The sequence below is a fragment of the Sceloporus undulatus genome, chromosome 4, assembly GCF_019175285.1.
Source record: "Sceloporus undulatus isolate JIND9_A2432 ecotype Alabama chromosome 4, SceUnd_v1.1, whole genome shotgun sequence".
Lineage (NCBI taxonomy): Eukaryota > Metazoa > Chordata > Lepidosauria > Squamata > Phrynosomatidae > Sceloporus > Sceloporus undulatus.
Genome location: NC_056525.1, coordinates 28,274,692 through 28,289,316, shown reverse-complemented (window position 1 = coordinate 28,289,316; position 14,625 = coordinate 28,274,692). Strand labels below are relative to the sequence as shown.

The 14,625-nt window shown below is 44.6% G+C and overlaps 1 protein-coding gene across 1 annotated transcript in view; it reads left to right on the top strand.

Annotated features, from left to right (window-relative positions):
* ARFGEF2 (ADP ribosylation factor guanine nucleotide exchange factor 2) overlaps positions 1-14,625 on the top strand; it is a 93,534-nt gene that overhangs the window by 56,600 nt on the left and 22,309 nt on the right. The window contains exons 24-35 of the mRNA XM_042462506.1: positions 238-620; positions 4,247-4,478; positions 4,600-4,772; positions 6,322-6,482; positions 7,556-7,686; positions 7,780-7,909; positions 8,711-8,846; positions 10,135-10,273; positions 10,356-10,410; positions 11,258-11,372; positions 12,421-12,707; positions 13,926-14,329. Of these exons, the coding sequence (XP_042318440.1) occupies positions 238-620; positions 4,247-4,478; positions 4,600-4,772; positions 6,322-6,482; positions 7,556-7,686; positions 7,780-7,909; positions 8,711-8,846; positions 10,135-10,273; positions 10,356-10,410; positions 11,258-11,372; positions 12,421-12,707; positions 13,926-14,329 (2,346 nt within the window). The remainder of the gene's footprint in view (positions 1-237; positions 621-4,246; positions 4,479-4,599; positions 4,773-6,321; positions 6,483-7,555; positions 7,687-7,779; positions 7,910-8,710; positions 8,847-10,134; positions 10,274-10,355; positions 10,411-11,257; positions 11,373-12,420; positions 12,708-13,925; positions 14,330-14,625) is intronic.

The window sequence follows — 14,625 nt, the reverse complement described above, 5'->3', positions numbered from 1 at the left end:
GTCCCCGGCAGACCGAGAGGCCAAAAAGATCGATGGCCTGGCTAAGAAGGCCTACTCTTAGGCCGCCCTCACCGTGAAGGCCATAAATTACAATGCCTGCATGGGGGCATACATCCAAGCCTTGATGGAGGGGATTTCGCCCATCATCCCTGACATCCCTGATGAGGTCCAACGTCGCTTGGTGGAGATCCGCGATGAGGCCCACTCGATAGGGAGTTGGATCATCACCGCCTCCAGGAACGTCGCCGACTGCGCGGGACGAGGCATGGCAGCATCACTAGCTCTGCGCCGGCATGCCTGGTTGAGGGGATCAGACCTCAACACCAACACTAAATCGGCCATTGAGGACATGCCACTGGACGGTACCGGCCTTTTCCACGCCGACACTGACGAGCGTCTGAACTGCAAGTTCAGAATGAAGGCTGCGGCTAAGAAGCACGGGATGTCGTCCACCCCCATCTCGCCCTTCAGAAGGAGGCACCGTCCTTGGCCGCCACAAGGTCAGTCCCAGGGCTCCTTTTCTCAAGACCGACAGCCCCAGCAGCAGGGCTCGCAGAGGCGCCGTTACCCCTCGCAGTCTTCCTCCTCCTCTGGCCGTCGTAATTTCCCACCTCGGTACCGCAAGTCCCACCGGCTGGACACCGACCAGGGGAAGAAGAGAGCCTGAAGGGACGCAGCGCACTTCGTTTCCCCTTCGCCCTTATTCTTTTTGGACATCCTGAGGCCTTTTGTTAACATCTGGGCCTCGATAACATCGGACTCGTGGGTCCTTAACATCGTCCGCAGGGGATATGCCCTCGAGTTCCAAGAGCTCCCTCCAACCGGAGCGTTTATGTCCACTCTCCCCTCGGACACCCTTCTCGACGAAGTGCGCACTCTATTGGAAAAAGGGGCAATCTCCCCTTTACCGCCCGAGCAATGCTCTAGGGCTTTTTTCTCCAGGTACTTCACGGAACCGAAGGCGGATGGGGGAATCAGGCCCATCCTGGACTTGAGACAATTAAATCTGTTCCTTGAATACCGCCGCTTTCGAATGGTAACCTTGGCCTCCATTCTGCCTCTGCTCCATCAGGGCCTGTGGTTTGCAACCGTCGATCTGAAGGATGCCTACTTCCACATCGGGATCCGGGAGTCTCATCGAAGATTCCTCGCCTTCGCTGTGGGCTCCGTCGCTTACCACTACAACGTCCTCCCCTTCGGCCTTGCCACGGCACTGAGAGTCTTCACGAAGTGCATGGCACCGGTGGTGGCCTACCTTCATCAGAGAGGGTTCATGGTCTTTCCGTACCTGGACGACTGGTTGTTCGCGGCCGAATCCCAGAGAGAACTGCAGGAGGCACTCTCATTCGCCTTACGCCTTTTGGACTCCCTCGGTCTGGTCATCAACCAAGAGAAGTCCCACTTCACACCTTCCAGGCAGGTCAAGTTCATCGGGGCCATCCTCGACTCTGAAACATGCTCCGCCTTTCTCCCTCCAGACCGTTTCCAGGCGCTGACGACTTCGATCGGGCCTTGCATCTCTCACAGAAGGGTGAGGGCCAAGTCGCCCTCGGCCACATGGCATCGACGACTTTCGTCACACCATGGTCAAGACTCCGCCTTCGACCTCTTCAGTCCTGGTTCCTCTCGGCCTTCTCCCCGATGACAGACCCTCCATCCAAATGGCTCACGGTACCGAGACCTGTAGCCGCTTCCCTCAGATGGTGGTTAGACGACCACAACGTGTGCATCGGAATGCCCTTTCATCTGCCTCAGCCCCAGCTGACCCTGACAACGGATGCATCTCTGGAGGGATGGGGCGCTCACCTGCTCGACCTGGTCGTCAAGGACAGGTGGTCTGCCCAGGACAAGCTCCTCCACATCAACGCTCTGGAAATGTTGGCGGTGGAGAAAGCACTGAGGGCATTCGAATCCGTGGTCACAGACAAGGTGGTCCTCCTGAGAACGGACAACACCACCGTGATGTACTACATCAACAAACAAGGAGGCACCAAGTCAAAGATCCTGCTCAGCCTCACTCTCCGCATCTGGGACTGGTGCATCCAGAGGCGTGTCCTCCTCCAGGCGATTCATCTTCCAGGAGAGGACAACGAGCTGGCAGACCGCCTGAGCAGATCCCCTTCGGTGTGTCATGAGTGGAGGCTCCATCCCGAGACGGTCAGCGACCTCTTCGACTGGTGGGGAAATCCCCGGATCGACCTCTTCGCGACCAGATGGAACAACCACTGTCCCCAGTTCTGCTCCAGGAAGCGAATGGACGGATCCCTCGGAGACGCGTTCGCTTTCCTCTGGACGGGGGAGCTCCTCTACGCCTTCCCTCCGTTCCCTCTCATCATCAGGGTGGTGTCCAAGATGACAGTGGACCACTCGCATGCGATCCTGATCACCCCGTGGTGGCCGAGACAACCCTGGTTCGCCTCTCTTCTCCACCTCTCCAAGAGGTGCTTCCTTCGCCTCGATCCTCGCCCAGACCTGCTGTCGATCCAGGACGGACAGATTCTCCACCCGGACATAGACAGCCTACTGCTGGTGGCCTGGAGGATACAGCCCTAACCGCCCTGTCGGAGGCGGTGAGGACAGTGATCCTGGCTGCGAGGAAACCTTCCACCCAGCGGTCCTACGCCCTAAAATGGAAGAAATTTGGCCTTTTCCTTGATCGGAAGGGTTTGTCTCCTGCTCAGGTGTCCACTCCAGTGGTGCTGGAGTTTTTGATGGCGCTTCTGGATGAGGGGTTGTCCCTCGCATCCATTAAGTGCTATTTATCTGCCATTTGCGCTAAGTATCAATTCAGGGGGAGGGTTTCTTTTTTCAAGGATCCTTTGGTGAAAGGGTTCCTTAAGTGATGTGTCAACCTATACCCTCCGGTGTCGGTACCAGCGCCGGCTTGGAGCTTGGAGGCAGTACTGTCTGCACTCCAATCCAAGCCCTTCGAACCGATGGCCACGGCGGACTTGAGACTTTTGACTTGGAAAACCGCCTTTCTTGTGGCCATCACTTCTGCCCGCCGTGCGGGCGAACTTTGTGCTTTACAGAGGGACCAGCCCTTCCTGAGGTTCCATAAGGACAAGGTGGTCCTCCAGACAGACATTACCTTCCTACCTAAGGTTGTCTCCGCTTTCCACATGTGCCAGGACATTGTGTTGCCGACCCTCGCTTCCAATCCAACTTCGGATGCGGAGCGGAGCCTGCACTCTCTTGACGTCAGGAGAGCGTTGGCTTTTTACCTGGACAGAACTGCTGCCTCCAGTCGGTCCGAGAGACTTTTCCAGTGTTACTCGGAACCGAAGAAGGGGTTGCCTGTGTCTGCGCAGAGGTTCTCCAAATGGGTGGCCGGTACCATCCACCTCTGCTATGAACTCTTAGGCAAACCTCTCCCTAGCAGGGTTCGGTCCCATTCTATGAGGTCAATGTCAGCGTCCTCCGCATTCCTCTCGGGGATCCCCTTGGAGGATGTCTGCAAGGCTGCTGTCTGGCCCCAACCTCTAACTTTTATTAAGCATTATAGGTTGGATACCAGAGCCATCCGAGACGCAGCTTTCGGGAGGGCTGTGTTGGTTTCAGGGTTGCATTGATTGCACTACTGATGGTTGTGTTTGTAGCACTTTGGTACAGTTGACACTGTTTACATTCTGTTGAATGTTGGTTTGCACAAGTTCTATGGGATCGGTCTTGCATGACCTCTGTTCCCTCCTCAGGTCTAGCAATGTTATTGCTATGTTTGATCTGTACACGAACAAAAAAGACTGACTCTTTTATGGTTCAAGGTGCTTTTATCGTAATAAATATACCTTTGGTTTACCATGGCTTTGGTTTCAGGACACTCCCTCTGCCGCATACCTTAGCTTGTCAGTCTAAACCCATTTGTATGATTCGCAGAGACCACGAAGAAGAAGGACAGGTTGCTTACCTGTAACGGTATTTCTTCGAGTGGTCATCTGCGAATACATACAAATCCCACCCGTCCGTCCCCTCAGTGTCCTGCTCTCATTGGCTCTTCCATCGCCTGCTTGGCGGAAAAATTGCGGAACTGGGGAAAAGAGCGGGAAGGCAGGGGCCTTATAACGGGTGGGTGGAGTTACCGCCAAAAAGTTTCTATATGTTGCAAAGTAAACTTTGCCCAGTGATTCCAGTAGGTTCCGAGCAGCACTGCGCAGGCGCAGTAAAACCCATTTGTATGTATTCGCAGATGACCACTCGAAGAAATACCGTTACAGGTAAGCAACCTGTCCTTCTACATCCCCATTAGTTTGCAAGATTGGGATTTCTACAGTCCCGTTTTCATTGGATATTTTCTTCTTTGAAGAAATTCTTGTTTCTCATTCACAGGTTGGTTGTAATCCTAATGAAGATGTTGCCATCTTTGCTGTTGATTCTTTGAGACAGCTATCAATGAAATTTCTTGAAAAGGGAGAGTTAGCCAATTTCCGATTTCAAAAAGATTTTTTGAGGCCTTTTGAACATATCATGAAGAAGAACAGGTTTGTGCCTCTCTTACAAATTCAAATGTAATTTTGCTCTTTTGTGTCCCTGTAGAATAATGCATGTGGTGACATGCACAAGACCACAAATAAGGTATTAAATTGTTTTCCTTTTATTCAGATCTCCAACAATACGAGACATGGTAATACGCTGCATTGCTCAAATGGTGAATTCTCAAGCTGCTAATATTCGCTCAGGGTGGAAGAATATCTTCGCAGTATTTCATCAAGCAGCATCTGATCATGATGGAAATATTGTGGAGCTGGCATTCCAAACAACAGGGCATATAGTTAGTAAGTAAACCAGATGAAATTATCAGAAGCTATTCTCTGACAATTGAAGAGATAATTAGCAATATTCCAAACAGAAATAGGATCAACATCTAGTAGAACTCAGGAACCTAATAAAGCATGTAGATGGGGAACCTCTTCTGTTCCTGGGGCCAAATGCCAATTTGGGAACTATATTGGGGGCTTGCATTCTAGCAGTGTATGAGACCTAAGGGTCCAGGGTAGGGTAGGCAGGACAAGATGTAATTCTTGCCAATTTGGACTTTTCCCACCAAGCATACAAAGCAGAGCTCATTATTTATGTCTGTTGGAAAGTTGTTTAAAATTTAAATATTCTCCTTTCTAAGAGGGTCTTTAATATTTAAATGCCTTTAAATCCCCCTCCTATCTCTATTCAGAAAGAAAAAAGACATAGGCAAAAGCTACAGTTGACATTCAGTATTGTTGCTGCTCCAGCTCTGCTGACAGGGTCATGATCAGAGAGAGGTGCTCTTATATCCAGCCTCTGTATTACACAGTGGCAACACTGGGAATTACTGCAAAGAGAGAACAGAGATGTGGAGCAAGTCCTGCTATGATAGAACGTGTCATCCAACTACACAGTAGTTTGCTACGTGTCCAATTATGGCAGCAGATTATCTGAATTGGAATCTTCCGCTGTCAGAGACAGATGAGAGATTTCACAATCCCTATTTAGTATGAAGTATACTCCTAACTTCCACCCTACCCCACCATTATCTGTAAGGTAAAGAGAGGAAGAAGTGTCATATGAATTGGCATTGCATGACTATTATTTGTTATTTGACATTTTTAATGTGTTGCCTGTCTTACTTTATTGAACCCATTCCTGTATTGTTATGTATTATTTATATGTATTATGCTATTATTTCTTAGATTGTACACCATGGGCAGGTTTACTTTTATCTACTTTATTGTTTGTATGTACAGCGCTATGCAAATCTACAGCGCTATATAAATAAAGCATAATAATAATAATAAGCAGCAGCATATACAAGAAACAGTCACTGACAAAAGACCTCTGTTGCATTTACAAGGTTATCATACTGTGCAATATAGCCCTGTGTCTGTTACGTTGCTGTGTCATTAGCTACCATATGCTTACATACCATGCTGAGTGACTTACAGATTGTTAATTTGACAGTTCCCTGCCCTCAAGCTTACAATCTAAAAAGACATGACACAAATGGAGAAGGGAATGGCTATGGGGAAGGGAATTGAGCTCAGCAGATACTGCCAGTTCTTCTGTCCTTCCAAGACCAGGGTGGTAGCAGTTAAGATGGAGAGAGGGCATTTCATCTTCCTCTGAGACTAGGCATGCTAGTTAGTCAACCTACAGAAGTACCACCAACTTAATTGCCATTAGCGTTTGCTGTGTAGAAGACCAGATGTTAGCAGAGCAATGTAATTTGCAGTGCTGTTGATCTGGTTCACTTAGATGCTTATATATTGACTGCAGTTCCAAGATGTTTTACAGAGGAGAAGTAATAATAAATGTGGTGACTGTGTTTATTTCATTTTTTCCCTTCCACAGCTAATATTTTTCAACAGCATTTTCCTGCAGCAATAGATTCATTCCAGGATGCTGTAAAATGTTTATCAGAATTTGCCTGTAATGCTGCCTTTCCAGATACCAGTATGGAAGCTATTAGGCTGATCCGTTATTGTGCAAAATATGTTTCAGAAAGACCACAGGTATTTTTTCTTATTTGTATTTATGTGCTTTTTCAGAGGCTTAAAGTGTATGCATAATGAAAGAGACACTGTGGCATTTATAACTCATTCGAACATGGTACTAGATGCCTCAAAATTTGAGAGAGTGATTTTGGCTTCCATCCAAATTGCAACGCTGAGTTTCAAGTCAAAGTTCCAAATGGGAGATTCCTTAGAAGTAAAAGGGTAGTGACCTGTAACTCAGAACATTGTGGTAGATGCCTCAAAATTTGACTTAGTGCTTCTTGTTACCATTCAAGTTGCAGTGCTTAGTTTGAAATAATGGGACTCTTACTTTAGGGAAGTTTGTTTTGTCCATATCCCTGATTACCTTTAGACCCCAAGTCAAGGAAATCCCTTTCTTCATGGTTTCTGCAAATCACACAAATGGGCAAAAGTTAGTTTGCAACCTTTTGCAACTTTTTGGCAGTAGCTCCACCCACCCCATATATAGTTCCTAACGGTCCTGCTCTTCTCCGGTTCCAAATGAGTCGCACAAATGCGACTGCAAGCTAGCAAAGTGAGCAGGACACTATGGCTGTATCCACACTGCAGAAATAATCCAGTTTAATGCCACTTTAACTGCCACTACAAACTATAATTCCCAGAATGCCAAAACATTGACCAGTGGCAATTAAAGTTTATTTTAATAACAATTAAAAATATTATTATATTACTGATATACTGTATGTTTATCTCTAGCTTGTATACAGTACTAACTAGGGAGTTCTTATCTCATGCATTTCTAGCCCTTGTACTCAGTGAAAGTATATTGTTATATTTTTCAGTTTGATTTTAAGAAAATTCAGTGCTTCCCTTGTGCCACACCTTAAATGAAGATGTTATTGGACTTTATTGTCTTATAAAATGCCTTGGATTTTATATTTAACGCACAGGTTTTATCAGAAAGTCCATCACTTTATTATGAAATAAGAAGTTACTTTTTTTATTTGAAACGTTTTTTAAAATATGTTCTCTTTCATCTCCATTTCTCAGTTGTGCAGCAAGAAGTTATTGATATGCATGAGTGTTTATCAGATTTTATCTGTTCACAGGTTTTAAGAGAATACACAAGTGATGACATGAATGTGGCTACTGGTGATAGAGTTTGGGTCAGAGGATGGTTCCCTATTTTGTTTGAACTGTCTTGTATCATAAATCGCTGCAAGCTTGATGTGCGGACAAGGTAATGAAACTTTAGAGTTTTGGCTATGTCTACTTATCAGCATTCTTCCCTTTTACATGGTTTTCTCTTATGGCTTTTGTTCTCATATTATAGAGGGCTAACGGTTATGTTTGAAATCATGAAGAGCTACGGCCATACTTTTGAAAAACACTGGTGGCAGGATCTGTTTCGAATTGTGTTTAGAATATTTGATAACATGAAGCTCCCAGAGCAGCAAACAGAGGTATTAAAATCTATTTTATATTAGCAAATAAAATTGTGTTTTTGTAAACAAAAAAATCTAAATCAGATTTTGATTTGATGATTTTCCTCCCTTTTAAAAAATAATAGGGGCTCTAAATTTATGGGATTGGGATTTTATTGTCAGATATACTGACAAAGTGAGTTTCCACTCCATTTGGGTTTTATATCTTGAATAGGTTTAAGAAGAATGTTGGCTATCCTGTTCTTCATTAATCAACCCAGTTGTTGTTTCATACTGTACTACATAATAATAGTAATAATAATAATGATTTATTTATAGCCTGCCCAATCACGAAGAATCCGGGCAGGTTACAACAATAAAATACATCAATTACAATAGAGTTAAAAATCAAACCCTAGACCTACCCCCCCATACCCAGTACTAAAACAGAATTAAACAATAATAGTATAAAAAACATTAAAAGCATTTTTAAAAAGGCAGAAACATAGGTGGGGAAGAATAGACAAATGAGGGGACAATATCTCTGTATCTGTGTAGGGTAACTAAGTTGGAAAGGCCTGCTGGAAGAGATCCGTCTTGAGTGCTTTCTTAAAAGCTGCCAGAGTGGAAATGTATAAAAGATGCTGTTTCAAAAGCTAATATAAATAAAAATTACAGTCAGTGGGAATTTTTAATCTATACTTTGATAGTGTAGATGTGGAATACAAAGAAGCCTGCAACTGTATAATCTTTGTATTGATTATACTTATGTGATCAGAGATCACTCTAGTTAGCAGTCTGTTTCAATCAGAATACAAAGCTTGCTGTTTCTCTCAACAGAAATCTGAATGGATGACTACTACCTGTAATCATGCACTTTATGCAATTTGTGATGTATTCACACAGTTCTATGAGGCTTTGAATGAGATTCTTCTGGCTGATATATTTGCACAGTTACACTGGTGTGTAAAACAAGGTAGTTCATCTACATACATGTCATTGTATTTAAAATTTGGGACAAGATTCCTTTGTAACAAATCTTCCTTTACTTTTAAATGCTCCATTTGCATTTTATAACAAGAAAACTTTTGAAGAAAAATTGCTCATGAAAATATATGCTCCACGGGACCACTGTCCTCCATTGGGGAGAATGGAATAGGGTCATTGGTGGCAAGCCTGCAGAAGAAAAGAGTCAACTGTATTTGTTGAAGTTATACTTCTAAAAAAATCCTTTAAAATTAACTTGCAATCACCATTCAGTGGGACTTACATTAGTCCTGCCTAGTTGACATAATAGGACTTTAATTGTGATTGACAAAATCCATTCATTTCAGTGAGTCTGCTCCATATAAAACTACAATTCGCTCTTCTGAGCTAAATTCAAATAATATTGTGTTGCTACTGCACCACAATACTCTTTTAGTGTTTTGTGTATTTTAAATGCTTCACTTACTTGCAGTGGAAAGTGAAAAAATAGTTTTTAAGGTACTGAGTTCTGAGTTCCATTTACTCTCTTTTGCTTTTGGCCTTTAGTGAGCTTGATTAGAAAGAAATTATTTGTAGTTATCCCCTTCTGGCCCATGGTATAAGTCTCTCTTCTCATTGACACATAGTCTGGCCTTGGGTTGGTTCTAGACTGAGGGGTAAAACAGACTGCACCTTTGCACAGGCTTTGGGGCAGTGTCAGAATGTGGCACTTACATACTGCACATTCTGATGCCACCTTAAAGCCGGCATCACACCGCTCACCTGACTGCACATGCACCAGCTTTACTAACTGCATACCACAGGAGCACTGCGAAGTCGATAAGGAGGTCCAACTATATATTGTTATATTTTTCAGTTTGATTTTTATTTCCATGCAACATGCAGTGAACTGAATTGGTGTTGATCAAATGCAATGGCATGAAATGGACTTCAGATCTTTCTTTTTCACCAAAGGACCTCAATCAATTCTAACCATAGTTTCTTTATCGGTGCACATATTTAGAGCCTTGGGTAAGGAAATAGGAAAATGTTTTGGAAATGACATGAGGGAAGGCTTGCATATTAATTTCTCCATAATGCCATGTCTGCACGAACTCATTTTCACCATGTCCAATATTATTGTCTTGTTACTTACTGGCAAGAACTATATGAAAACCCAATCAGGCTGTTTTCAAGTACTGTTGATTTCTGACATAATGTGTATATAATCACAGTTAATGTTCTTTGATTTTTGTTCATTTGAGGACTACTTTAAATATGCTTTTATTTTTCTTTAGATAATGAACAGTTAGCTCGATCAGGCACTAACTGCCTAGAAAGCCTGGTCATATTTAATGGACAGAAATTCAGCCCTGTAGTCTGGGACCAAACTTGCAACTGTATGCTAGAGATCTTCAAAACTACAATTCCTCATGTGTGAGTGTAACTCCAAATTTAAAATGTGCCAAGCGATTTCATATTTGGTTATATTTCTGATCTAATTGTTTCTTCCTTAAAGTTTGCTGACATGGAGACCAGCAGGAATGGAAGATGATTCATCAGAAAAGCACTTGGTAAGTGCTCCAGTTTCTCATTCCTGAACTGAAGAAAGTATGTGCAAAATGAAGATCTATGTGACTGCCTCATGTTTGTGGACATCTAGTGTGACATAAGACATATTAGTGATGCTGCAAGAAACTTGTGCAGAGGGAGAGGGTTACTGCTGTTAGCTGCAGGGGAATTGCAAAGAGGCCTCTTCTCATCTTAACAAGTTTCAGCGACTCCTCTTCCTCCCCAAGTCTTCAAGTAATTATGAGGATATTCATCTCTGTTAAATTGTTGTTGTTGTGTGCCTTCAAGTAATTTCTTACTTATGGTGATACTAAGGTGATCTTATCATCAGGTTTTCTGAAGCTGAGAGTGTGTGACTCACCCAAGGCCACTTTGGGATTCAAACCCTGATTGCCAGAGTCATAGTCCAATGGACAAACCATTGACTCTGTCAAATACTATTCATATATAATCAAAGAGGATGATAATCTGAAAATATTGAAAAATAATAATTAGTGTCAGTAACAAAGAGGGCTATAGTGGCTTCAACATTGGACTAGGACTCTGAAGACCAGCGTCTGAATCCCTTCTGAGCCTTGGAAACCCACTTGAGCAAGTGACCTTGAGCAAGGCACACACTCTGAGCTTCAGGGGGTGGAAAAGGCAAATCCTCTGAACAAATCTTGACAAGAAAACCCTGTGCCAGGTTTACCTTAAGGTTGTCATAAGTTGGAATTCACTGGAAGTCACAAAACAAGCAGCAACTAAATATATTTGATATACTGTATATATTTAAATTGCGCTGCCATGATACTGAGGCATGACTAATTTATGAAAGAAACATTACCCAAGATTATGTTTTACTTTAAGGATCTGGATCTGGATCGCCAGTCTTTAAGCAGTATTGATAAAAATGCTTCAGAAAGAGGACAAAGCCAGTTTTCAAATCCTACAGATGAAAGTTGGAAAGGTGGCCCTTATTCAAGTAAGTCTGCACTTCAGCATCTAAATATATCAGGACTATCAAATTTTCATTCAGGCCTCCTTGCACCCTCCTCTAATGTGCTGGAGAGCTGCTAAGATCTGCAACTCTCTCTGTAAAACATGTATACGAGGAGTGGATATCATGCAGATCTCCTATTTGTAGTCAGACAGTAAGCCCAGCAGCCCCAGCCAGTGATCAGGAAAGTTGAGGGTTGCAGTCCAACAACATCTAGTGGACTGCACAGTTTCCACTCTTGATCTTCATAAAGGCCTTTAATATTTTCATATCCTAGCATACACTGTGATGCTCCTGTTATTACCTTGCCCCATAGTTGTTGCCAGATTCATAAGGTTTTATAAAAGCCTTAGAAACTAAAATGGCAAATCAAAACCATTCAGTGCACTGTTCATGAAGACTTTGTATCAAGTGATTCATAAATAACTTTTCAAATGCAAATTATGGTGATTTCATGTCTTTGGCTAACTGGTTTCTTACTGTGAAACCTGTATTTAGAAACCATTCATCTATCATTAAAACACACACAAAATAATAATGAGTGCTCTCAAATGTTAAGCAGTGTACTATAGTGAAAGTACAAAACTGTAAATGACATGGAGCTAATCTAGAGATGATAGATATGGATTCTTATTTCTAAACACAGTTGCACAATATAGAGCCCAAACAGACAGGCCAAAATAAAGCTTCGGGTGACTTTGGAAGTACTGTATGCTATTTAAATGCTGCATGCGTCCTAAGAGGCCGCAAGCTGCACTAAAGCCACGCTCCAGTCCTAAGGACTGGAGCACAGCTTTGGCGCAGCTTCTGGCCTCTTAAGATGCATATGTCATTTAAACAGCATACCGCCAAAGTGACTCGAACAGCTTTATTTTGGCCTGTCTGTTCAGGCTCATAGGCTTGGGAATAAATCTAGCTGGGAAACAGGAACTGGGGCAGCTGGGCTGATGGACCTTATGTAATAGTACCAGGTTTTACTGAACAAAACTAGAATTGCTCTAGACTAAAACCTAACATACTGATATTCTTTCAGACCAGAAACTCTTTGCCAGCCTCCTCATTAAATGTGTTGTGCAGTTGGAATTGATACAGACCATTGATAACATAGTATTTTATCCAGCAACAAGTAAGAAGGAAGATGCTGAGCATATGGCTGCTGCTCAGGTAAGAAACTTGAATACTCTTCCAGAGCTGTGTTTTACATTTACCACAAAATATGGAAGATGTCAGAGGAGAACTAGGCACAAACCAAAGCTTCTGAGACTCCACTTTGCACTTCTGCATGCGGTTCAGCTTTCCCTCCTGAGAGCATTTTTAAGGGCTAGGAGGCAGTGTGATAGCACAGCTCTCTAAGGGCAACCTCAGGAGCCAGTCATTTTTTAACACCCAAGAAGTGGACCAGAGAGGAAACTCTTCCCAGATCTCTTTCAACCCTAAGCTTTGCTTTTGCAAAGCAACCACTGATTGATAAAACAACTGTTTAGTCAGTTAACCACAGGGTTGGGCTAACCTGTATGATTTTAAGCACACAGTAAGGATTTCTGACTCCCACCTGTTAAACAATGTTAGCTAGAAAATAGCACACACAGTGCCCCAAATGTGATGCTGACATAAAAGAGGTGAAAGTGGCCAGGTGTGGGTTATTGTGAGGAATGCAAGTTCAGTTCTAAAACTCAAATTCCTAGGTTCATTGTATACCTTCTGCACCAGACTCTGGTTTTTCTAGTTATAGTAGAAAAGAAAAAAGTAGGGCTTGCAAAGCTGAACATTGCCTGTACTTGTATAATTAAATCATTCATGGTATACTCTGTAATGCAAGAGTAGGGAACCTCAGGGTTTGGACTGAATTTGGTCCCCCTGCTATCCTAGATAGCAATATTTCTTCTTCGTGGTCTCTGCGAATCATACAAATGGGTTGTACTGCGCCTGCGCAGTGCCTTCGGAAACTTCTGGAATCACTAGGCAAAGTACACTTTGCAACATGTTGAAACTTTTTGGCGGTAACCCCGCCCATCCCCTATAAAACCTCCGTTCCCGCTCTTTTCCCCAGTTCCTTTTTTCCGCCGCGTTAGCTGCCATTAGGAACTTTGCTCTTCGACTCAGATTAGGAATCACTGGAAAATTTGACCTCGGACCGTTTTTTGACTCTTCTCTGCCTGCCCCCCGACTTGATCTTGGCTTAGAACTCGGACTGTTAGACCTCACGCCTTCTTATCCCTCGGCTTGTCTCCCTCGCTCGTTGCAGACCCAGACCACCCGACTTCGTTTTCCGGACCATGCCATCGGTGCCTTTTAAGAAGTGCTCCGTGTGTGGGGGTAAGATTCCCGGTCAGGATCCCCATTCGTCCTGTCTCCTCTGCCTGGGAGAGACACACATCCCAGCATCTTGTGCTCTCTGCAAGTCCCTAATCCCTCAGGCGCGAAAAAATCGGGAGACCAGGTTGAAGGCCGCGATATACACTAAGGTCTTCACATCAGGGGCAATGTCTTCTGTGGGGGATCCCTCTTCCACAACCCCCTTGCCAACTCTCGCCGAAGCTCCAACCCAGGAGCCGTTGGATGACCCGTCGGCGCTCACTGCCGCTCTGGACCCCCCGAAACAGGGTCCGTCGGGAGAAGTCCCTCGACCCTCGAAAAAGGACAAGAAACACAAAAAGGGATGAAGCTCGGGACACCGGCAAGGGCCTCTCGAGCTCCCATAAGGGCTGCCTCGAGTCCTCTTCCGAGCACCCACTTCCCCACTTCGAAGTCGGTTCCACTCAGGGTCCTCGCCACCAAGCCTTAACCCTCAGCTCGGCAAGTCACCAAGAAGGCGGGGACCCTTCGACATCTAAAAGACCCCGCATCCTCTTGGGAGAGACCACTCTGCATGAAGCGTCGTCACCAGGACGAACGGGACCCCCCCCGGTGCCCAAGAGAGAGGTGCCCCGAATGGATGATAGGTGAAAGGGGGGGGCAGACGGGGGCGGGGGTGCGGGGAGGGAAAAGAAAGACCTCTTCGCCAGGATCTCGTAACACCGACCGGAAGTATCGCCGGCGCCGATTATCGACCCATCAGCCCTCAAATTGCATCTCGGGCGCGCTAGGAGCCCTGGTTTCCATGGCCCCCCAAACGGATGGACTTCCGCTCCGACGACCGCTTCGGGGTCGCCACTAAGATCCCTCCCACGCATTCCATATCCTGGTGGTGTCCCCCATCCAGTTCACGGACATCGTCATTTGCCACTCCAATGCCAAT